This window comes from Lonchura striata, chromosome 5 (assembly GCF_050655825.1).
Source record: "Lonchura striata isolate lonStrDom1 chromosome 5, ASM5065582v1, whole genome shotgun sequence".
Lineage (NCBI taxonomy): Eukaryota > Metazoa > Chordata > Aves > Passeriformes > Estrildidae > Lonchura > Lonchura striata.
The window spans coordinates 13596054-13620313 of record NC_140707.1 but is presented as its reverse complement, the minus strand read 5'-3'; the positions used below and the strand labels follow the sequence as shown (position 1 = coordinate 13620313).

The following is a 24260-nucleotide window of genomic DNA, read 5'->3' as shown; positions in this document are numbered from 1 at the left end:
ATTAGCTACGGGACATCGGGAGACTCACCAGACGACATTCTCGGCAGAGCCTCCATTCTCAGCGCTCCAGCTGCAGCGTTCGCATCTCTCACGGACTCCGAGCTCCGTTTCCAGGGCTCCCATCGGGAAACCGGCGGCCGCTCCCAGATGCAAACGCCCAGGGCACCGCCGATCCCAGCCCCTGCTCCTCTCCCCCCCGGACCCCCCTTCCTCCAGCCTTTACCCCTTTTAGAGCCACGGCCCCGCCCAGGACACAAACGGAGGCTCCCAGGTGCCTCCTGAGACCCAAATCATTCCAGGGGCATCAGGAAATCAAAAGAAATAAACTTTGTAGCCATGATTTCAAGTCTTTTGACTCTTCACATGGATAGTCTTAAGCCGTACTTTGTCATCATTTGGTCAGCTCATGAGTTTTTTTAGTTTTTAAAACTGTGTTTTCTCGAGGCAGAGAAACTGCAACTATCTATCTTTGAGTAGAGGAGCACATACAAAATGTCAGGGTGAAAGATTACTCATACCAGTGTGAAAAAAAACGCTAATTGCTTGGTTTTTAAAATTTTAAAAGTTTAATAATAATAAAATGGCTATAAAAATAATAATATCATTAGAGTACTAAAGCTTAGAGTTAGGACAATTACAAGACAATAAAAAAAGTAAAGAATTACGGACGTCTGGATGTTCTCGGACATTAAGTTACGAAAAGCATGACTTGTGAATAAAGGAATCACCCTTAAACTAATATACTTGTTGCATATTTATATATCCTTTATGGTCATGAATGCATTCTATTTTAAACAAGAAACTCTGTTTGTTGTATGTTAATTGTTCCCTTTAATCCCTTGGTGTCTTCGAGTAAGGCCTGAAGAAATTAGCTTCTTCTGATAAGAAGCCATAAATTCCTCTCCTTTGGAAGATTTAGGTGTTCTTTGAAGTAAGTATCTCATTCCTAAAAAAAAAACTTCCCCACCTACATAGTCTCTATTTTAACATTATGTTAGAACCTAAAACTGTATTTAACACACTACTTAAGCGAATGAACACAGCATAACTTTCTAACATTACACTTATAATATTCATTATAGCCTTTGTGAAAAGCCAATCATAAAATATGCATTCTTCACACCAGCAAGGACAAGGAGGTATTGAAGGAGACTGTTGAAGGAGAGGTAAAGTCTTAAATGCTAAAACTGAAGACAGAGCATCACTAAGTCAAATGAAAGATTTGTCTATTTGCTTTTAAACTGATACAAAGCAAGACAAAGTAAATTATTATAACTACTTCAAATCTAGTTGAAAATGTGCTGAGGTGTGCATTAAGACAAAGGTGGAAGTTTACAAGTTACAAATGCTTAAGACACTTCTTGCTAGGGATAGATAGCATTGCATCCATTCCTGAAAGATTTGCATCTCAAAAAGATATGGCATATGAATTCTTAAATTAGACCAATAATGACATGCACCCAAAAAAGAAAAACATTCTCTCTTCTCCCTTTCTTTTTTGCTTTCTTGTCATAGAGTGTGACTAAGGAGAAACGAAAAGAATCCATGAGTGACAGAGCTGATTCCAATCAATCCTCCCCGATGGAGTGATCAAAGGCCAATTGTAGTGGACCAAACAGGGCTTTCCCCTTGGAAGTGTATTCCATCCCGTCAAGATCAGCACAAACACAAGGGATGAAACCGACTTCCCACGGCTGCCATCCAAGCTATGACACTGTAACTCAGTACCACCTGCACATTTTTTTGCTTGAATCCTTAAAGTAATGATTCTCTCCATCTCCATCCCTTAAAATCCAATTCTGTCAGGTTTTCAGTGTTCAAAAATGAACTAGTTAAGATAGCACTGAGGAAAGAAAGAACACAATAAGCATATTTTATTGTGTAAGTAAGTAGATTTGAGATGGAATTACTAAAAGGTAAGCATACATGGACCCACCCCCCCCACACACAGTTGTCTTTTTGCAGTTGCACTTAAGGATTGTACTTCAAATATGGTTACACAGATATCTTCCCCCCCCCCCTCCACATTGACTGCCTCTTAATATTAGAACCGAATCTGCCACAAAATTACATGAAATAAAACAGTGAGAAATATACTTGAGAATGACTGTTGTTTACAAAACAGGTAATTTATAGTATACAATTACTGATAAGGTAGAACAAGAGTTCAAAAACTGGACTGCTTTACAAAGCACTTCTTCAAACATCAATTTTGGATTATTGCTGGAAGGTACTAAATGGTCTGTTATAGACTAATTTACAGACATTCATAGAATAGTGAAAAACGCATGCTTTAGAAACCTGGGACATTTCATGCCTTTGTACTAGCAGAACATGAAAATGGAAGTGATTGGCATTTTTCAATGTAGGTTAGTAGCATTTAGAGTTTTTATTCTGGTGTACTAACTGATTCTTCGTATTTTTTCTCTTTTTTTTCAGGTGATTTTTCATCTTCAGGTTTAGTCCATGGAGGGCTGTGAAACTTCTGTAAAGGTAAAAACATGGTGTATAGAATACATATATACATAAACAGAAATAAAAAAGTCTGTTAAAATTCCATGGCAATGGAATTGTCCCTAGAAAAGGGTCCTGATCTCTAAGAAAGCATCATTAACAACCTTCACAGTGCAAAACCATACAAGTCTGATGCTACATACAGCTTCATATCACTGCATATTTTATGTATATATGTATGAAAACAACCACATAGGTATTTAATATTTAATTATTTTGGATAACTCTCCTTACTCCTGCTTCCAGGGCTATACACATCACATTGTCAAATTAAGTAATTTGACTACTAATTCATTTGACTACCAGCTTTCCAAATATTTCATAGTTTGCAAGTTGTTACCAGCCAGAAATCATTTTGAACAGATCAATTGCAATCAGACACAGTCAAAGTCTGAATTAAGTAGTCTTCTCTTTTGAGACAGAACTTGGTGAAGAATGTGTAAGTATACTTTAAGTAACTGAATCGCATGAGACTTTTTAGTAAAACCCCAAAAATTACTCTGGAAGAGAATACCTGAAAGCTTGTCTCTGTTTCTGCTGCTTCCAAACGAGATGCTGAATCATTACGATTCCCCAGACATGTCTTGGCAACCTGTCAATAGAAATGTCAGAGATAACTACTTCATATTTTTTCCAAAAATATGCAGTTTTCAAAAAAAAACCCAAGAAAAACAAAAAAAAACCAAAATACCAAAAAAACCCAACAACAACAGCAGAAAACCAACCCAATTTGGGTCTTCTTTTAAGCCTACTTAATGAAATGAAACTAAGCTTTCATAGCTAAACTTATCCCAGACTCCCATCATCCCTGTAACAGTCTTCAACAATACAGTCTTGTGACAGCGAGTTTAACAACTTCATACTTACCCAGCTTTTTTTCTTCGTGTTTAAATCTCATCACCAATAGTGAAGTTTACTTCTACAGGTGGTCCTAGGGAACAGAAAATTAATTACAAGTGCCTTTTATGGGTGAGGAAATAGTAACAAACAGTAGAAAATCAGCATTACAGTTAGAACTTCTCTATTACTATTCTCTTGGCTATACTCTGGATCTCTTAGGTATAATAATCCCTGAATAGGAATATAAAGTCACTGAATGGAGAAGTCAGGTGACTCTCAAGGCAGAAAATCTTGCTGCATTACTTCCTGTCATTTTATTCAAGAAATAATGTCATATTCTTTGCCAATATGCTTTTTAATATCTGGGAAAGCAGAGTTGCACAGCATAAATAAAATTAATTACAAAGTGGATTTTTGAACTAAGGAGATCTTCAGGTATGAAACCAGAGATTTGCTCAACACTGGAAATTCTACTGTATTTAAATCCAAGTCCCTTCAGGAGTAGGATTAAGGATGCAATAAGAAAAGGAGCTGAAAGATTAAATACAGTCAAATATTCATAATACTTGGTCATTGCTCTAAAATGAGTTCACATTGGAATTTCTCTACTTGTTTTGCTATTAAAAGTGACACATTTAAATGGAGTGAAAACTACAAGGTTTTTTTAAAGTTTTGAGTCAGCAAGACTCCAGTGTAACAGTGGGAGGGGTTTAGTCATGTTTAAGCTACAGAAGGCAGCCTCTGAGATGATGCAGATGGATTTGATGTGGGGAGCTCTTTCTCATATTTTCCCACTCTAGACAGTAGAAATAAAAATTGGATTCATGTAGGGAATAATCAAGGCAGTATTGATTAAAATAAAGTCTATTGATAAAGCACCTACTCCTTTTATGACAAAAAATCAAACATCAAACAAACACGTGGTTTATGTCTTAGATAAAGACTAAAAAGTCAGATGACAGGGTAGCAATTTTTCGTAGTCTTGAAATACTTCAAAACCTTATACGTGTGGTCCTGTCAAAACTTCCATTTAAATTATTTACTCTTAATCTAGATTTAAAAAAAAATATTCCAAGCTGAATTATCCTCAGAAAAAATGAAGATTTAGGTGACTTCTAGGTGTGTGGCTTGAGGACAAAAGATACTCTAGGTCCAACAATCAATAGTATTGCAAAATGTGTAATAAAGAGGATAGAAATAATGCTAATTAAATATGATAATTTACATATCCAGAATTTTCTCTGACTGTACCTACTAGAACATGAAATCAGGTGACCTATTTCACCAACATCATTTATAGGAGATAGGAAGCAAAAACTATTAATTGCATTAGTAAAGCTAAAGGTCAACTTCTTAAGACATATGCAAAGGAAAAAGAAAAAAACAACCCCGGTCTGCTTTAGAGAAAATAAAAGTGAACAATAACACAATGCTGTATGAGTGAGTAGTCTTGCAGTGTCTTCATAGGCCAGACAACAAAGGCTATCTTGATAGGAAAAGAGCAATAAAGATTAAGTCTGTACTATTTCACATTTGTTCACTCAGAGATCTTCTCCTTTTAGTAGCACACCATATGGATCACTGTTGGAGAAAGACAGGGACTTTTTCCTAAGGATGTCTTTATGATGTTAAAGCATAACATATTCATTATTGACTCCTTATCACTGTGAAACATTGTATATCATTACCAAATAAATTACAGCTTGAAAACAACAACAGTTCAATAGCCAGGACTGTAACCAGCTCCTGTGGACGAGGTGCAAACACACACACACACAGAGGGCTGGGTTTAACAGAATACAAACTGAATCCCACACACATATGACCTCAGGCATATATATATAAATACATACATATACATACACCCCCACCTGTGTGTATTTATGTGTTTTTATATGTCTATATCTACATGCATATATAAACACATAAATATGCAAACACGCATAACACATAGATCTTTGTGTCCCTCAGCTAAAGATCAGTGGCAGAATATAAACTCAATGAACTAGAATACTTTCCACCCCCTTAGGTGACAAAGAAAGCAAAATATTAAACTTCTGTTATTGTTGTTAGTTCCCTCTATGCCAAATAGTGGATTGTTTTGTATGTTTGTCCGTCAGATTTCCTCCCATGAGAGGTACAATCATTACCAATGGACAGAATGAGAGCTCGACATGGCAGAAACTATCAAAAAGCAAAAACTATTTGCTGTGTTGCTTTCCTCAGCTTAGCATGCAGCCCGATTAACAAATTGTCTGTGTGTGAAATTATGGCTATAAAATCTGCATATTGATTGGTCACGTACACAAAATTTGGGAAGTTATGGTATTCAATTGTCCTAGTAAACAGCACTGCAAAGCTGGAGAGCTTCACAGCTGGATGTATAAATGACAAAGGTGGATAAACAAAGGGTGCATCTTTATTACTGTGAGAACCCCGGCCTTGCTCTGGGGTCTCATGTGGTGGTGAAATTCCTCCTCCAACCCGTGCTTCCAAAGAAAAACTCCGCAGGCTTTAGCTGTTCGGTCTCAAGGCAGTTTATCGCTAGTTATCTAACAGATTATGTTCTTGGACTGCGGCTCTTTGATCAGCGGCCTGGGTAGAGGCACACACACCCCCTGACATCCTCTCGATCTGCTGTCTTCTTCGTCTCCCTCTCTGCCCAGGGCTGCTGCTATCTTTTATAAGATATATTACTTATAACATGTTTACAATTATTTCCCAATACCTACTACCTACGTTGCCAAGTGTTTTTCTACTCTAAACCAATCTGTGAGTGCCAACATCACCAAGAACATGGAGGTAAGGAAAAAGAAGGAGGAAGAACAGGATCAGCCCACTTTCCTCCATCTTAGAACTTCTGACCCCCATGTACATGTGTTAAAACCCCCCTGTACAATACTAAAAAAATTTCCCCTCTACTTTGTAACTACTTTTACTATACTATCTAACCTTTTGTGATTGCTTGTTCCACCTCCAAAGTTGGCAATTCATTCCATGGCTCAAACTCAAAATCACAGCTGTTTTTCAGCTGTCTGCCAGGGTCTAGAATGCCTCTGACCAAGGCCTGGAACCTCTAAAAATGTCTGAGAGACATTTTGAGTTCCCACATATTAGAAAAATTTTAACACGCCAGTCAGAACTCAGCATGTCCAGTGGCTATTGAATCATGCAACTTTACCTGCGAACAGCTGAACCATGTAAATATAAGTATTTTCTACTGCATCAACTCAGCAAATCAGAACTGGCTTTATGGTCAAAAAAACCATAACAATTTAAGGTCAAATAATCAATTCACAAGTGAACAGGAAATCAAGTTTAAATAAGTGGTATTATAACAGTTTTTGCAGTTAGAAAATCATTCTGCTGCTCCTAAAGAGCATCATCCAGATTTAGTTGACCAGACATTGGAGTTTCAGTGTTCCTGTGCATCACTGCTCCTCTTGGCTTCATAGGGCACAAAAAGCAGATAGGGAGGTTGTTTGTAAAGCACAATGGGAGAGAAAGTACTGGGTTAATTCTGAAGAAAAGAAACCAGATACAGGAGAAAAGAATGGTGTGGTTAGATCAACTGACAAACTAGTTATCTTAGTTGTCAGGTTAGGTTCACAGTTTACTCAAAGACACGTTTTATCAGATTTGCTCATGAATTTGTTACAGATCTGTACTGGGAGCTGCTTTAATCACTGTTTAGAAGAAAGATACAGAACAAGAAGTATGTGAAATGTGCATATACCTTCTCAGAAGACACCTCTGCAGTTTTTCATACGCTTTTCCTGTTTTAGATCAGTGTGCTAAGGGGATGGTTAAACTCAGATGATGCAACTTCTTATGACCTTCCTCTTCCTAGTCCTCATTTACAGAATCAAATTTACTTTAAGGATTTTATTGGCTTGAAATTTCGTTATAAAAATGGTTATTTTTTTCTCTTATTACACCCTTTGGAAAACAATTGGAGAGTGCAATTTGATCAAAGCTCTGAAACAGATTTAAGAAAATAAAGCAAAATGCTGTAGTTGCTTAGAAACGTATACAATTTTGGCTCCAATACAGAATATCCTTTGTCGTTGAATGATTAATGAACATAGAGTGTTTTTTTATTACAGGAAATTAAGGCAGTAAATAAAAAGCACTACCACTTCTATTTATCAGAGAAGATTCTGTAAGGACAAAGCAAAAAATCTAATAAGAGAACAAAGAATAATTTTATAAGTTCTTTGATGTTGTAGCAATACCAAGCAGGTAGTTAAAAATGAGATGTTATATGCATAAGAATTATCTGACACGAAAAGGCAATTAAGTAAATTATGGTGTAAAAGCCAAAATCCCAAAAGCTTTTGGGAAGACAGAAAAGGGAAGGAATACAGGGGGAAAAGCTCTGCAGAACTCTGGTTCTGCACAGAGACTTTCAAGAGTCAGACATAAGAAAGCATCTCCGGATAAGGCTAAGAAAAAGTAGTACTGACAAGATGCCTCTAATAAAGTACAAATAATAAAAAGAATGGAAACTTTTACAATACCGAAGGTAATTTGGAGGGGGGCTTTTGATGAATTTCAGATGCTGTATCACAGGATATTCTACCTACTTCTGGCTATTGCTGGTCCTATGCCAAATTTCATTACAGATAAATATCAGCAGCGTCTAATTTCCAGATTTGCTACTCTGTATCCCATTTGCCAATAACTTTTCATTTTTTGTATTTCAGTATTTGTTCTAATGTAAATGACACTAATTACTCTGAACAGGCATAAGCCCCATAAATACAAAATTGCAGAAAGATCACAAATTTAAGATAGAGATGCTTAGCCATACAGACTTAAAAATACCAGTTGGAACCAGCAACTAACCATTTTGCTTTATTTTTTGCCTCAGTATCTATAAGGTTGCACGTTCTTCTCTAGTTAGTCTTCACTACCTTAATTCTTTCTAAATAGAAATCACATTTTATTTATCAGAGACACAATAAAAGGACCTTTGTGAAGTTCTGAGAAAGGATTACTGAAATAATAGGTTTCTAAGCAATGCAGTTTCTAGTACATCTTCACAAATATTACTTTGAAATGCTGCATTACAACCTTAACCATCCAGCCTTAATCTTCCTTCATTTGAATGCAAGAAGCTGTAAAAACTTCAGAAAAAATGACACAGTCAAGTAATGAAAAAAACAATTAAAACTCTTCCTAAGTGTTGCATTTTCTCCAAGTGATAGTGTTCACAGGTACAAATGGCAGCTTTGACTTACCAAAGAATTAGGATCCTTTGGGTATAAATTCCTTCCAGTACTTTCAGAACTTAAAGTGGTATTTCTAATGCCACTATATGTAGGCTAATTGTGGAAAGAAGATTTTTATTTCAGTTCTCAAAGCTAATAATTTGAATTCCTTGTGCCTTTCGTCTCTCTATGTTAATGTGAGATGATGATGATGAAGAAGAAGAAAAGATTGCTAACCAATGTCATCACCTGCACTATTTTTATGGCCATTTTAGCCTATATTAAGATGGACAGGGTGTCTGTCTGCTGATGGACTAAACAGTTAAAAATACAAGCTGTTAGAAGGACAAAAAACAACCACCTAAATAAGTAAACCACCATCTCAATAACTAAAACCTTGATTTTATGGAAAGGTGAATCTTTTAGGTGTCTTTGATTGCAATACTTGATGCAGAAATTAAATACTGGTTTGACTTTTGAAATATATTACCAGTTATTTTCTTTCCCTTTCTCTTTTAATGTATTCACTTCTGTATAAAAGAGCTGTTTAAAATGTCTGATACAAGTATTTAGCCTAAGAGGAAGAAGAAGAGGGGAGAGGAGGAGAGCGTAAGAGGAAGAAAAAGAGGAGAGAGTGAGGAGGAGAGAGTAAGAGGAAGAAAAAGAGGAGGGAGGGAGAAGAAGAAGAAAGAGAAGAGAGCGAGAAGAAAGAGAAGAGAGCGAGAAGAAAGAGAAGAGAGCGAGAAGAAAGAGAAGAGAGCGAGAAGAAAGAGAAGAGAGCGAGAAGAAAAACTGAGAAGAAAAGGAAGAGGAGAGAGTGAGAAGAAGAAAGAAAACAAAGCAAGAAAAATAAGAGTCAGAGATAAAAAGAAAAACCAAAACAGTCAGATTAGAAAGAGAAAGGCAGAGAAAGAGGAAAGAAAGGTGGGAAAAAGAGAAAAAGAGTGAAAGACAAACAGAAAAGGAAGCACTTGAAATGAAAGAGAAAAGGAAATAGAGAGACAAGAAAAAGAAGAAATAGAGCTGAAAACCTACAGGAAAACAAATGGAGAGACTGAACACAAGGTAGGGTTCAAGAGAGAAAGAAATAGAGAGTTAGAAACACAAAAAATTAAAGATGGACAGAAAAGGAAAAAGGGTTAGAGACAAAGAAAATGATAGCAAGTGTTAGAAAGACAAAGGCTGACAAAGAGGAAAAAAAAGAAGAAAACATAGTGAAACCTAGATTGAAAGAGACAGACAAAGAGACATGGGGAAATACATGTAGAGGAATGGAAGAAAATAGACAGGGTGAGAAGGAAATAGGGTTAGAGAAACATAGAGATGTGTTAGAAATGGAAACAAAGGAAAACACAGCCAGAGACAAAGAGTTACACATGGAAGGATAAAGTGAGGAATAGACTAAAGAGGAAAGTAAGAGGCAAAGGGAGAAAAAGGGTGAAAACGATAGGACTCAACCACACCAAAGAAAGACAGGAGATGAATGTTGGGCGGGGCAGAGGGTAAGAGGCATCATTATTAGGGCTGATTAATCTTTATTCCCTTAATTTAAACTTCAGCAATACACAGGGAAACAACATATACAAATGCAAGTACAGAGACAAATAAAACAAAGAATACATCATACCTAGGCACACAAGTACAAGTCCAATTTACATACAGCAAAATACATCAAAAGACAGGAACAACTGCAAAGACAGAACAATATAATGTATTACAAGCCAAATACATATTGACACAATATAACCGTGTCTCCATTTCAGAAAAGTCCACAACGCTTTTATTGTTATGACGCACGCGGAACAAAAACGGCGCAAAACGCTCCGCCGACGTGCACGCCCCCTTCGCGTTACGCACAAACTCACATTCACGGCAACTCGCTCCGGAGACTCCCAAAAAATCCTCCTGCCTGATGAAAACCCCCCCTGAAAGGCAAAGGCCATACACACAAGGTTGGAACTGCTCCACACACACACACAGCTGCAGACACAAGCACACACAAACTCTCACAGACAGACACAGACAGTCACACTCTCACACATTCTTCTGCTGACACGCTGGCTGCCACCCTTACGTGAAACACTGCACTGAAGAATATGCTTAAACACTTCTGACCGCAGGACCTCCATGTCAAATGGTAGATTCCAGGAAATTCTGTAGGGACCCGGGGACCTACGAGACAAGGGGAGGCGGTCAGTGACTGACTATCTGAGAGCTAGGAGCTATACCAACTCTGGGCCCATCAGGGTTGTACCCCAAACCCCGTAGAGAACAGATGAACGGCAAAGCTCTATAACTGCTCTACCTGAGCGTGACTACGTGCCCGGGCAAGGCAGCTCCGATCATAATTGCCACAACAGAGGTGCATATAACATAAGGCAACGTAGGTACATACAGTATAAGCACAAACAACATAAGGCAACGTAGGTACATACAGTATAAGCACAAACAACATAAGGCAACGTAGGTACATACAGTATAAGCACAAACAACATAAGGCAACGTAGGTACATACAGTATAAGCACAAACAACATAAGGCAACGTAGGTACATACAGTATAAGCACAAACAATATAAGACAACATAGGTAGGCGCAACATGCACACATACAATAGAAGCCGACACAGGTAGGTGCAACATAAGTGCATACAACGTAAGCCGACAGAGATACAAGATACAAGAAAACCCTCCCCCAGGACTAGTGCTCTCTGCCACAGATTTGAACTGTCAGCATCTGAAATTAAGTTAGGACTAGTGTCAAACGGCTGCAAGACAACTTAGCATCACCAAACATGTTATGTCAATCTCCCCATACAATCTAGAGCCCAACTACACCCTGCAAATGACAAATTTCAAGTCCCCAGGACTTGTGCTATTACAGGCTACGCAGCAGGGCAGAGCAGTTGTGGGACAAATACGTGCAGACACCTGTGACACAGGACAGGGAGAGAGAGCTTTTGAGGAGAAGAAAGAGCTGAGAGACCCAAAGAACACAGAGTGCACCAGAGACAAGTGACAGGACACACACCAGAACTGCTCTGCCCTGAGCACCTCAGCACTGTGATCAAAACAGTCACTTTCCCTTTAGCTGGCCTAAGGGGACACTTCTTGCACATCCCTGCCCCCAAAGCTGATCCTAAAGGCCCTCTCAGCACCCTGCTTTCACCCCCGCTGCGGGCCTTAGCCCTCCACTTATCTCTCTGGCATCTGGGGATGAGAATCCATGTCGCCTGGCAATGGAGGCTGCCTCGCCTGCGGGGAATGTCCTATGGTCACCGGGCTGTGGTCCCGTGCTCAGCTACAATCGAGAACCCCAAACATCACTGCATGATCTTAGCTGCACAATGGACAAAACCCAGCAATCCTGCTACTCACCATTCTCCTGAGAATGCTTGGGCCACACACTTTGGCCAGGCTCAGAGGCTGCCACCGTCATCGCAGGGTCTGCCTGGGTTAAGAAGAGACAAAGAGACTCGGCATTGCTGAAAACTAAGTGGACCTTGGCTCCCCCTCCCTACCTCGGCGTCTCACCACAACTCCTCAGCCATTGCCAAAGGCAACTCTGATGCAATCTTAAAATACAAAATTTCAAGGCTTCATCTCAGAGTCCTGCAATACTTCCCGAGAGCTCACAAGCACAGGAAATCCAGGCCATCAGCTGTTGGTGACAGGGGCTTGGCATATGCTGAGTGGATTCCCTAAAGCACACAATGGATGCTTACATTTGCACCAAAACCTGAAACCTGAGCAAGAACAACTGCTTCTGTCCACTGGTCACCTGGCACACAGGGCCTTGACTGCTGCTAACTGCCGGGACCTCCTAAAAATAAAGGCAAAGAACACTGCTGTAAGATGGTCACCATTCAGGCTGCCCCTGCAAATGCAAACAATGACTGACCTGCTCAAGGGAAAATCCTCACGCAACAATGGGGCCCTCTGCCACTGACCTGAACTGTCTGCATCTGAAAGGAAGTTAGGACTAGTGTCAAACGGCTGCAGGACAACTTAACAGCACCAAACATATTAAGGCAATCTCCTAATACAATCTAGAGCCCAACTACACCCTGCAAATGACAAATTTCAAGTCCCCAGGACTTGTGCTATTACAGGCTATGCAGCAGGGCAGAGCAGTTGTGGGACAAATACGTGCAGACACCCGTGACACAGGACAGGGAGAGAGAGCTTTTGAGGAGAAGAAAGGACCGAGAGACCCAAAGAACACAGAGTGCACCAGAGACAAGTGACAGGACACAAACCAGAACTGCTCTGCCCTGAGCACCTCAGCACTGTGATCAAAACAGACACTTTCCCTTTAGGTGGCCTTAGGAGACACTTCTTGGACATCCCCATCTCCAAAACTGACTCAAAAAACCCCTCCTGGGGAGTCCCAACCCGGCACCTCCTCCATCCCCTCTGTGGGTTGTAGCTCTCCACTTATCTTGCACATATCTGGGGATGTGTGCACCCCATCAGGTGCAGAACGAGGCCTCCTGCCTGTCTGGGAAGTTCCAGTTGTCATCAGGCTGTTATCTCTTGCTCTGCCAAGAGAAAGAAAACCAAACATCAGCGCACTACCTTAAAAGCACATGGGCCAGAACCTGACAATTCTGCTACTCACCGTCTCCCAAGAAGTCTTGGGCCACACACCTCAGGCGCGCTTGGATTCTGACACCGTCATCTCAAGGCACACCTAGGTTAAGGGCAGACAAGGTGACATGGCATTGCTGCAACTTGAGGGTACCCTCACTCCTCTTCCCTGCCTCACCACAACTCCTTGCCCATTCCTGTGGGTTACCAGGAAGGGTCCTTGAAATGCAAAATTGGAAAGCTCTGTCACAGGGTCCTGTAATGCTTCTGGCAAGACCACACGTGCATGAAAACTGGTCCATCAGCCAGTTGGAGACAGAGGTATAAGTACTCTGAATTGATTCCCTAAAGCACACAAACAACAGTGGATGCTTACAGTTCCACCAAAAACTAAAAGCTGAGCAAAAAACTCCTTTGGTCCATTGCTCACCTGGCACACTTGGCCTTGACTGCTGCTATCTGCCTGGACCACCTAAAAATAAAGGCAAAGAACACTGCTGTAACATGGTCACCATTCAGGCTGCCCCTGCAAATGCAAACAATGACTGACATGATCATGGGAAAATCCTCACGCAACAATGGGGCCCTCTGCCACTGACCTGAACTGTCTGCATCTGAAAGGAAGTTAGGACTAGTGTCAAACAGCTGCAGGACAACTTAACAGCACCAAACATATTAAGGCAATCTCCTAATACAATCTAGAGCCCAACTACACCCTGCAAATGACAAATTTCAAGTCCCCAGGACTTGTGCTATTACAGGCTATGCAGCAGGGCAGAGCAGTTGTGGGACAAATACGTGCAGACACCCGTGACACAGGACAGGATGTGACAAACCAGGGGACAGGACAGGGAGAGAGAGCTCTTGATGAGAAGAATATCTGCAAGGACCGAGAGACCCAAACAACACAGAGTGCACCAGAGACATGTGACAGGACACTCATCGGAACTGCTCTGCCCTGCATGCCTCAGCACTAAGGTCAAAACAGACACTTTTCGCCTTTAGATGGTCTAAGGAGACACTTCTTGGACGTCCCCAATTCCAAACTGACTGAAAAACCCCTCCTGGGGAGTCCCAACCTGGCACCTCGCTTATCACGCCCCTCTGTGGGTCATAACCCTCCACTTATCTTGCACATATCTGGGGATGCAAATCCCTGTTGGGTGCAGAAGAACGCCATCTCCCTGTCTGGTAAGTTCCAGCTGTCACCTCTTGGTCTGCCAAGGGAAAGAAAACTAAACATCAGTGCACCATCTGAACAGCACATCAGCCAAAACCTGGTAAATCTGCTACTCACCATCCTCCTCAGAATGCCCGGGTTCTTGGCCCTCACGCTTTGGGCATGCTTGGATTCTGACACCGTCATCGCAGGGGACACCTGGGTTAAGTGGAGACAAGGCAACATGGCATTGCTGAAACACGAGTGGAATTTGATTCCTCCCCGACTCACCGCAACACCTTGGCCATTCCCTCAGGGCTACCAGGATGGGACCTTGAAATGCAGGATTGGAAGGCTCCATCACAGGGTCCTGTAATGCTTCCAGCGAGCTCACAAGGGCATGAAACCTGGTCCATCAGCCAGTTGGGAACGGAGGTATGCGCACTCGGAGTTGATTCCCTAAAGCACAAAATCAAGAATAAATGCTTAGAATTGCACCAAAAATTGAGACCTGAGCAAAACCAACTGTTTCTGTCCACTGCTCACCTTGGACACTTGGCGTTGACTGCTGCTAACTGTCTGGACCTCCTAAAACTAAAGGCAAAGAACACTGCTGTAACACGGTCACCATTCAGGCTGCCCCTGCAAATTCAAACAACGACTGACCTGATCATGGCAACACCCTCACCCAGGACTGGGGCTCTCTGCCACTGATTGGAGTCGTCAGCATCTTGAAAGGAAGTTAGGACTAGTATCAAACGGCTGCAGGACAACTTAGCATCACCAAACATATTAAGGCAATCTCCTAATACAATCTAGAGCCCAACTACACCCTGCAAATGACAAATTTCAAGTCCCCAGGACTTGTGCTATTACAGGCTATGAAGCAGGGCAGAGCAGTTGTGGGACAAATACGTGCAGACACCCGTGACACAGGACAGGGAGAGAGAGCTTTTGAGGAGAAGAAAGGACCGAGAGACCCAAAGAACACAGAATGCACCAGAGACAAGTGACAGGACACACACCAGAACTGCTCTGCCCTGAGCACCTCAGCACTGTGATCAAAACAGACACTTTCCCTTTAGGTGGCCTTAGGAGACACTTCTTGGACATCCCCATCTCCAAAACTGACTCAAAAACCCCTCCTGGGGAGTCCCAACCCGGCACCTCTTCCATCCCCTCTGTGGGTTGTAGCTCTCCACTTATCTTGCACATATCTGGGGATGCAAATCCCCATCAGGTGCAGAACGAGGCCTCCTGCCTGTCTGGGAAGTTCCAGTTGTCATCAGGCTGTTATCTCTTGCTCTGCCAAGAGAAAGAAAACCAAACATCAGCGCACTACCTTAACAGCACATGGGCCAGAACCTGACAATTCTGCTACTCACCGTCTCCCAAGAAGTCTTGGGCCACACACCTCAGGCGCGCTTGGATTCTGACACCGTCATCTCAAGGCACACCTAGGTTAAGGGCAGACAAGGTGACATGGCATTGCTGCAACTTGAGGGTACCCTCGCTCCTCTTCCCTGCCTCACCACAACTCCTTGCCCATTCCTGTCGGTTACCAGGAGGGGACCTTGAAATGCAAAATTGGAAGGCTCTGTCACAGGGTCCTGTAATGCTTCTGGCAAGACCACACGTGCATGAAACCCGGTCCATCAGCCAGTTGGAGACAGAGGTATAAGTACACTGAGTGGATTCCCTAAAGCACACAAACAACAGTGGATGCTTACAGTTCCACCAAAAACTAAAAGCTGAGCAAAAACAACTGCTTTGGTCCACTGCTCACCTGGCACACAGGGCCTTGACTGCTGCTATCTGCCTGGACCTCCTAAAAATAAAGGCAAAGAACACTGCTGTAACACAGTCACCATTTAGGCTGCCCCTGCAAATGCAAACAATGACTGACCTGATCATGGCAACACCCTCACCCAGGACTGGGGCTCTCTGCCACTGATTGGAGTTGTCAGCATCTGAAAGGAAGTTAGGACTAGTATCAAACAGCTGCAGGACAACTTAGCATCACCAAACATATTAAGGCAATCTCCTAATACAATCTAGAGCCCAACTACACCCTGCAAATGACAAATTTCAAGTCCCCAGGACTTGTGCTATTACAGGCTATGCAGCAGGGCAGAGCAGTTGTGGGACAAATACGTGCAGACACCCGTGACACAGGACAGGGAGAGAGAGCTTTTGAGGAGAAGAAAGGACCGAGAGACCCAAAGAACACAGAGTGCACCAGAGACAAGTGACAGGACACACACCAGAACTGCTCTGCCCTGAGCACCTCAGCACTGTGATCAAAACAGACACTTTCCCTTTAGCTGATCTAAGGGGACACTTCTTGCACATCCCCACCCCCAAAGCTCATTCAAAATGCCCTCCCAGCACCCCGCTTTCACCCCCTCTGTGGGCCTTAGCACTCCACTTATCTCTCAGGATCTGGGGATGAGAATCCACGTCGCATGGCAATGGAGGCTGCCTCGCCAGCGGGGAATGTCCTATGGTCACCGGGCTGTGGTCCCGTGCTCAGCTACAATCGAGAACCCCAAACATCACTGCACGGTCTCAGCCGCACAGCAGCCACAACTCAGCAATTCTGTGCTCACCATTATTCTCCTGAGAACGCCGGGCTCCTCGGGCCGCACGCTTCGCCCACGCCCTCCTGGCAGGGTCTGCCTGGCTGAAGAGCATGCGAGGTGAGGTGGCGTTCCCAAAACTCGAGTGGACCCTGGTCCCCCTCACTAGTAGTTCCCCGACTTACAGCAACTCCTCGGCCGCTCCTGAGGCTCCCTGGTGCCACCTCCAAGTGACAAAGATCAAGGCTTCGTCGCGGAGCCGTGTGCCGCTCCCCGAATTCCCAGGAGAGCGAAGGAGCGGCTCTGCGGCCGCTTGCAGGGGGGACTCGCTGGTACACGAGTGGACTGCCTGATGCACACAAACATGAATGGATACTGAGACTTGCAGCAGAGACACTACAGCTGCAGGCACACAAATTCATAAATAATTAAACTAACAAAACCCCCAAATCCTACCAAAATATTAATTTTATTTACCCAGTATCCAAATTGCCAAATAGATTAACAGAGACACCCTGTCCTATCCCCTCAATTACGCCTCTAAAATCTATGCCAAACAAATCCCGAAAACTAAGAAAACCCTGCCTGTATTGAAATAAAAACAAAAAAAAGTCTTGTAAACGTTATAAATTCATTAACCTAACACATCAGAACCATAAAAATATTAAACCTTTATGAACAGCAGTACGCACGACCCTCGTTTCAACATATAAAAGTAAAGCTATCCCTACTACTAACCTAACACAAATATCACAAAATATAGCAGTAAGAAAAGAAAAAAAAATAATCCTCACTATAACTAGAATATAAATTTTTTATTTTAAGCCAAGAAAAATTCATACATTCTAAACAGGAACTTCCTCAAAATCAAGTATTTCAATAAACGCAAAAAACTCTAACATATTTCAAATAACTACAAAAAGGCTAAAAAACAGAAAACAATCAAGCAACCCACCACAACTATCTAAAACTATCTACAATAAACCTTCTTTAAAAAAACCCAACAAATACTTCTTACCACCTCAACAATACATCACCAGTGACACCAAACAACTCAAAATACTGTAACTCCCATCCAAAAAATGCTCTATAAACTGAAACACTAAAACTCATCTAAAACACCCACTTACCCTTCAATAACCTCCTCTAACCTACACACAAATCTAAAACCAATAAGAATTAACTATAAACTATCATACCTTAAAGAACTCCACCATTAAACACTACTGTACCAGACTTACTATAAATCAAAAACCCCAAAAAAACACACCACTGTTAAGATCACCAAAACATTTTTCTCCATTCCTCTAACAACCAAATACAAACCTCGATTTACCTTCACTTGAAAAACATACAATACACCTACAACCAACTGCCCCAAAAATAAAAACACAGTCCTACCATCCAGCATAAATTCATCCAAATGAAACTTCAAAAAAATAAAGCTCCAAAACATCTGTAATAATCCAACAACATTAGATGAAAAGTATAACAAAAATATTTTTAAAATCATCCAAATTCTTCTAAAAGACTATTATACCACAAAAAAGAAAAAAAAAAAAAAGAAAGCAAAATCAAAAAGCATAAAAGTCCCACCAATTTAATCAAAAACAGCCAGAATGGCTCCATGAGCCAACAAAAAAAAACCCCAACTTATAAGAAAATGCCAAACCGCCTCAGAAACAAACAATAAAACACAGCCCCTCTTACCATGGTATTATTTTAGTACTATGATTAAAATACACATTCTATACAAAAATGTCCTCTACCCTTCCATCAATGCCACATAAAGCAAATAAATTAACTGTTATCATACAGGACATCCATATAAAAAAAATCTCAATCGCCCTAAAACCTTAAAAATAATTACAAATTAACCCCAAAATGAAAACTTTAACAAAAGAAACCCAAAAACAAACAACAGAAACTAAAAATACACCACCATAGAACTACCTACCAGCAAAAACAACCCCACACCACACTCTTTTCACTAACAGTTGTCAGTGAGACACATCACAAAAATGAAACAAAAATAAAAAACAGCCCCAGAGAAACCCACAAAACAAATCACAAAACCCACTAGAAAAAGAAGTCCAACCAACTTACTAAACTTCAAACCATACAACAGACCCTGAAAGCTGCTAAAAATTAAAACCATACCTCTACACTAACTCAAAGAGTAACCAGCATTCTGCTAAGTTAGCTTTAAAAACCAAACTAATAAAGGAGATTAACAAAAACCTAAACCACTAGACAATAAAAAGAGAAGCACCCAAATAAATAACTACTTTAAAAAATCCACTGTATAAATACACAAGTTCCTAAAAAAAACACTGATAAAAAGCAACCAACAAATACATCAAACTGAAACAAAAACCCAAATAAATACAGTAACAACAAAAAAATTATTCCTAACTCAATAAACCCATAATGCCTCAAACCATCAAAATACAAATACCACCTAGAAATAAACACATCACCAAAAGAGAAATGTAACCACAAACAATAAGTCCCAAATTACCGGTAACAATAAAACGTCCACAACAATTAAACAAACCAAATGAATAAAACTACTATAGGAAAATTTAAAAAATGCAATTACCAAGATTAAAAAAAAACCTCACTAATTCACTACAGCACACTACCTCAAGCCCACCAAAACTAACACTACATACTCATGCTAATAAAAGCCACCACATCCTAATTAAAAACCAACCCTGTACTTCATGCTACGACCCATAAAAATCAGTGTAAAACTTAAAAAAACATATCCTGTAAGAAGATAACTACAATTATATTTTCACAACATGAAAATAATCCAAACAAAACATCCAACATATCGCACAAAAAAAAAAAAAAAATCCAACAACCAACTCAATCCAAAAAAACCCTTGTCACAGCACCTGAACCAAGAACCGTAACAACCAACAAGTACACCGTGACCCTTCTACACCAACTACGAACAAAAGAAAACGACCCAAAACATTCCTCAGGAGCGCCTCAAAACCAGCGCAGCGAGGAAGGCTGGAAGATGCGAAGCCGCGCTCCCGGCCCCGGGCGCAGCGCGGCTCCAGCAGGAAAGCGGCTCCTCCAGCAGGCAGAGGCGGCGCCGCGCCGGGAGACCCCCGCCCGCTGCCCCCGGCCCGGCGGGGCCGGCGCCGCGCCCGGGGGGCCCCGGCGGCGCCCGAGCCCCGCGCCCGGAGCGGCGGCACCGGCCGGCACCGGCCCCGCCCGCGCCGCCTCCCCCGCCCGCCGGCCCGGCCAAAGCTCCGCTCGGCTCCGCACGGCTCGCACCGGCGCGGCTCCGGCGGGCCCGCGGCAGCCCAGCCGCGCCCAGCTCCCCTTCCGCCCCGGCCAGCCCCGGCACTGCCGGCAGGGCTCCGCGCCGGACCCTTCGCTGCCGGGCCGGGGGCAGAAGAAGCGCCCCGAATGCAGCGGCACAGCCCGATCCCCGCCCTGCCAGCGCTGCCACGGCTGCAGCTCCCTTCCTCTGAAGCCCCGACACTGACGCCACGCTCCGGCGCTCACCTCACCCCAACGAGGGCACGGAAATGTAGGCTTCCCTTCAACTGCGTCCCCTAGAAGAGAAGAAAAGATCGGCTTGCCTCAAACGATGGCAAAAGGGGGCTTCTTACCTCAGTCCAAACCCCTTAAAAGGCGGGACAACAGGACTGCCCCCTCCAATTCAACCTCAGGAGGACGAAGTTTCAAAGGGAAAGGAGAAAAGCCCCGGCTGCAAAGGCGCACCGGCTCACCTGCTCGGCTGCTGCTTCTCGGCATAAAGGTTTGTCCCTCGGCTCCTCCTCTGAGCAAGGCTCCACTTATCCAGGTGGGTTTCCAGGTGATCCCCCGGACCCTGTGCGAAGCGCCCACCGTCCTTCCAGGAGACAGCCCCGGGAGCCCCCCATAAACTCCTCTCCTCCAGCAGCTCCGTGCAAAAGCGATGCGAGGAAAACCCCCTAAATCAGCTGCCGGAGGAGCCGCCCCCTCCTCATCATGCTAACAGCTCACACTTGGGGCTGCTCTGAGCCCTCCTCATCCTCACAGCTCACACCTGCCGCTGTTGCCACTCTCCAACAGCGTCTCTCTGTCTCCAGCACACAGCCCACTTCTCACAGACACAGATCCAACAGAAATCTGCTACGGGTGTTGGCTTTTCCTAATCCATCTGGGTACACGATTAAAACACGTACGTGCATTGATGGTCATTGAGAGAAAGCTTTCCCCTGGACAAAACAGTCCTTTTGCCGGCACACTTTGATACACCTTCGCAAAAAGCAGAAGCAGTAGCGAGTCCTAAGACCCCTGCCGAAGAACCCAGCCCTGCTTGGGACACCCAAAGCAGCAGACCTCGAAAAAGGAGGGGAAAAGTCAAGCTTGGAGGGGAAAAAGAGGACAGAAGTACAGCAGCCTTTAAAAATGCCTGCACGGAGCAATAGTGGGAACCAGTCACATTTCTTCTTTCCTTGCTTTCTGTGATGACATAAGTAGGAAGTAAGAACACGTTAAACAAAAGGCAAGAGCTAGGATTTGACAGGTCTTCATTTTGGCAGGCGCCCCGAGCTCCACGGCTGCGGGGGAAAGATGCGAAGGGGCGACGGGAAGAGAGGAGGGAGAGCGGGACATGCGGAAGGGCGGGGAGGGAGGTCGGGCTGCGGAGGAAAGCGGGCGGGGAAGGGAAAGGCCGGCAGGGCAGCAAGAGGGACGGGGCACAGAGGAGGGAGAGAGGGGGAATGGAACGGAGCAGCGGGGCAGGGACAGGACAGGAAGGAGCCGGGTTTGGGGAGGACACGGAAACGAGGGAAAGAGAGGTAACTGAACACGGGCAGGAGCATGGAGCGGGAGAGAGAGGGACAGGAGGGGATCCTCCCGGCGCCCCGGCTCCGCCCCGGCTCCGCCCCGCCCGGGCTGCTGCGCTCGGCAGAGCTCGGCTCCGTTCGGCTGCACTCGGCTCCTCGGCCAGCTTCGGCTACTTTCGGCCACGCTCGGCTATTTCCTGCCGCATTCGCCTCCATTCGCCTCTTCGGCAAAGCTCGGCTCGCCGACACAGAAGGAGGAAGGAAAATGGAAAAGGAATGGGGGAGAGAACAAGAGGGAGAAGGGAGACACAGAGGGAAAGTGTCCTTACACCTGGTGGCACCCTGACTCTGTCTGATTTCCTATCGGCCTTCAGGTCTGGAGAGTTTCTTTGGTTTTGAATTATATGTTCTAATGAACTCCCCCAAAGCCAGAGCTATATTCTGCATGGACAGCTGCTCTTGCACGAATACAGGGAGATTTCCAGCAGCTCTGCTGGGCTGGGATAGGCTCCCATGGTAAGCTGAGAGGATGGAGACTCGGCCCCCAAGCTACAGCCACTGGGACAACTCTCCATCACGGGGCCAGGGAGCTGTGCAGGGCACAGACTCCCCTCATCCCCAGCACTGCTGTCCCCGGAGAGCCCGCTGGCTCTCTGCTCCTGAGAAACACTCTCTTCTCGCAAAAACCCAACTCCCTCACCACCTGCATCTGCTTCTTCTTCAGTATTGCCCGCAACCTTCATTTCTGCTCTCTCAAAGCACTGTTCATCTCCACCTCTTTTTCATTGCAACATCTTTCAGTTGACACCTTTGAAGTGAAGAGGCCACTGAATTCTACCATTACAGTGTAAACCACTCAGTACTGACAGAGCCTGCTATTAGTTTTAGTCCTCAGTTCTGCATTCCAAGGGATACTTTTGAAAACACACTGAAAACTCATAAAATACGTGGCATTCACTGGAGCCAGGGCTCACTTCTGCATTGTGCCTTGGCACAAACATGCTCCATCACCTGTGACATCTCTCCTGCATTGACCATTGTTCAAAGCTTTCCTGCAGGGGCCTGACGGAGCAACAGGAGCTTGCTGAGCTTCTGTCAGGGCAGGAGCATAACAGGGTGCAGATCCTGTCCTGACCCCACCCTGCATTCCTTCCTGCTCTGATACTCAATGACAAACATCCTCTGGGCCTCTACGTTACCAAATACAAGGACATGCCAACGTTTAGCGAGGACAATTTCAGCTTTCCCAATCTAAACTTTCCATATGATGTAATGACACTGTCACTTATTTACTGAGAACCCCAGCCCACGTAGCCTAGAGAAGTGTCTGTTGGCTCAGAGCAAGCTTTAGGAGCCTGGAAGAAGCTTGTTTTGATTTAGATGCCAGGCCCAAGACTGCATTTGAACTCCTGTCTCCCCACCAGAGGTTTCTAACCCATCCCCTGTGTCACATGTGCAACACCAAATACAGCAGAAAAGCACTTCTGGGAGAAGCTTAGGAATGGAGGAAAGTATAGTTATTATAAATGTTTCATATATCTGTATGTAAAGATAGATAAATAGATAGCTAAATATGTACAGACACCTGTACACCCACCTACACCGGTATCTATATGAAGTCCTTTTTAGACCCTTCCCTAAATTTGTAAGTGATTGGTGCTTATAGAGGCAAACAAAATGAACTTTTAAGTTAAGCCAACTTGGGTGGCTATTTGTGTCACAACAGTCTCTGAAAAAATGATGACAGCACTTAAAAGTCACCAATAGTAATAATAATAACAACAGTAATAAAGTATTTTGCTGCTATTTTGGCAGCTTATGCTGCTTCTTGTACTTACTGCTCAATGTCTTGCTATTTCAGTAGTTCACTATGAAGCAATGAAGCAATAAAGCAAAAGCCTTAAGGCTGGCTGCTTAGCTTACAAGAAGCTCTGTTACAATTTGGAGAAGAAATAAAACTTGGAGCATTATCAGTAAAACAGAGATTCTACCCATACCCATTAAAAATGCAGTATTTGCTCTGCAGACCTGCAAAAACTTACTTTAAAAGGTTAACTGTGACCTTTCATAAACCCAGTCTCATTTTAGCAGAAGAGTTTCCTGCTTCTCTGTGACTGTGAGATGTATCTATTAAGTTCCTTTCAAAGGCCTTGCCTGACCTATTCATTTTGCAATTGAGAGCCAAAATAGCTCAATATCAAATATCTGCAAGCACCTTAGTACTTTTGGAAGAGTGGAACTGCTCGATCAAATCCTCACGCTGACCACACTGTTTCAAAATGCAACAATGAATTATGTCATTATGTCTCCATTTGGAAAGGATTATAATGTAAAATTAAGACAAGAGCCTGCCCTACTCTGAAGGCATGGGGACAATGGGGATTTGAGTCCCCAGTATGTAACTACTGTTGCAAATGGAAGACATCTATCAAGAACAGAGACGTGCGTTACTGCACGAGATACAGTGCCCAAGTCCCAGACTTCATTAACCTTAATTAAATGGTCTTGAAACCAAAATTTTTCCATAGCAGTTCAACGGCATTAAAAGGGCCCTCCCTCTCTGTAAATG

At 43.3% G+C, this 24260-nt stretch overlaps 1 protein-coding gene across 27 annotated transcripts; it reads right to left on the bottom strand.

The window, feature by feature from the left end:
- Positions 1-543: 543 nt before the first annotated feature.
- On the bottom strand, positions 544-24055 carry LOC146767246 (uncharacterized). Of its 27 annotated transcripts, none has more exons than XM_085579786.1 (20): positions 21086-24055; positions 20648-20748; positions 20421-20470; positions 16220-17241; positions 16100-16141; positions 15699-16012; positions 14980-15618; positions 14860-14907; positions 14636-14772; positions 14452-14532; positions 13186-14371; positions 12466-13105; positions 12346-12387; positions 11943-12265; positions 10642-11865; positions 10433-10492; positions 10195-10255; positions 3382-3445; positions 3029-3106; positions 544-2485 (listed from the first exon to the last, which is right to left on the bottom strand). In XM_085579786.1, the coding sequence occupies exons 7-11, from the start codon at positions 15102-15104 to the stop codon at positions 14280-14282; spliced, it is 483 nt and encodes a 160-aa protein (XP_085435912.1). In that variant the 5' UTR covers positions 15105-15618; positions 15699-16012; positions 16100-16141; positions 16220-17241; positions 20421-20470; positions 20648-20748; positions 21086-24055; the 3' UTR covers positions 544-2485; positions 3029-3106; positions 3382-3445; positions 10195-10255; positions 10433-10492; positions 10642-11865; positions 11943-12265; positions 12346-12387; positions 12466-13105; positions 13186-14279. The 27 variants fall into 27 exon arrangements, 7 of the variants coding, with proteins under 7 accessions (XP_085435912.1, XP_085435915.1, XP_085435914.1 ...); XM_085579789.1 differs by having other exon boundaries at positions 13186-14389; positions 14605-14772; positions 21086-24036; XM_085579788.1 differs by having other exon boundaries at positions 14605-14772; positions 21086-24032.
- Between the last annotated feature and the right edge of the window lie 205 nt (positions 24056-24260).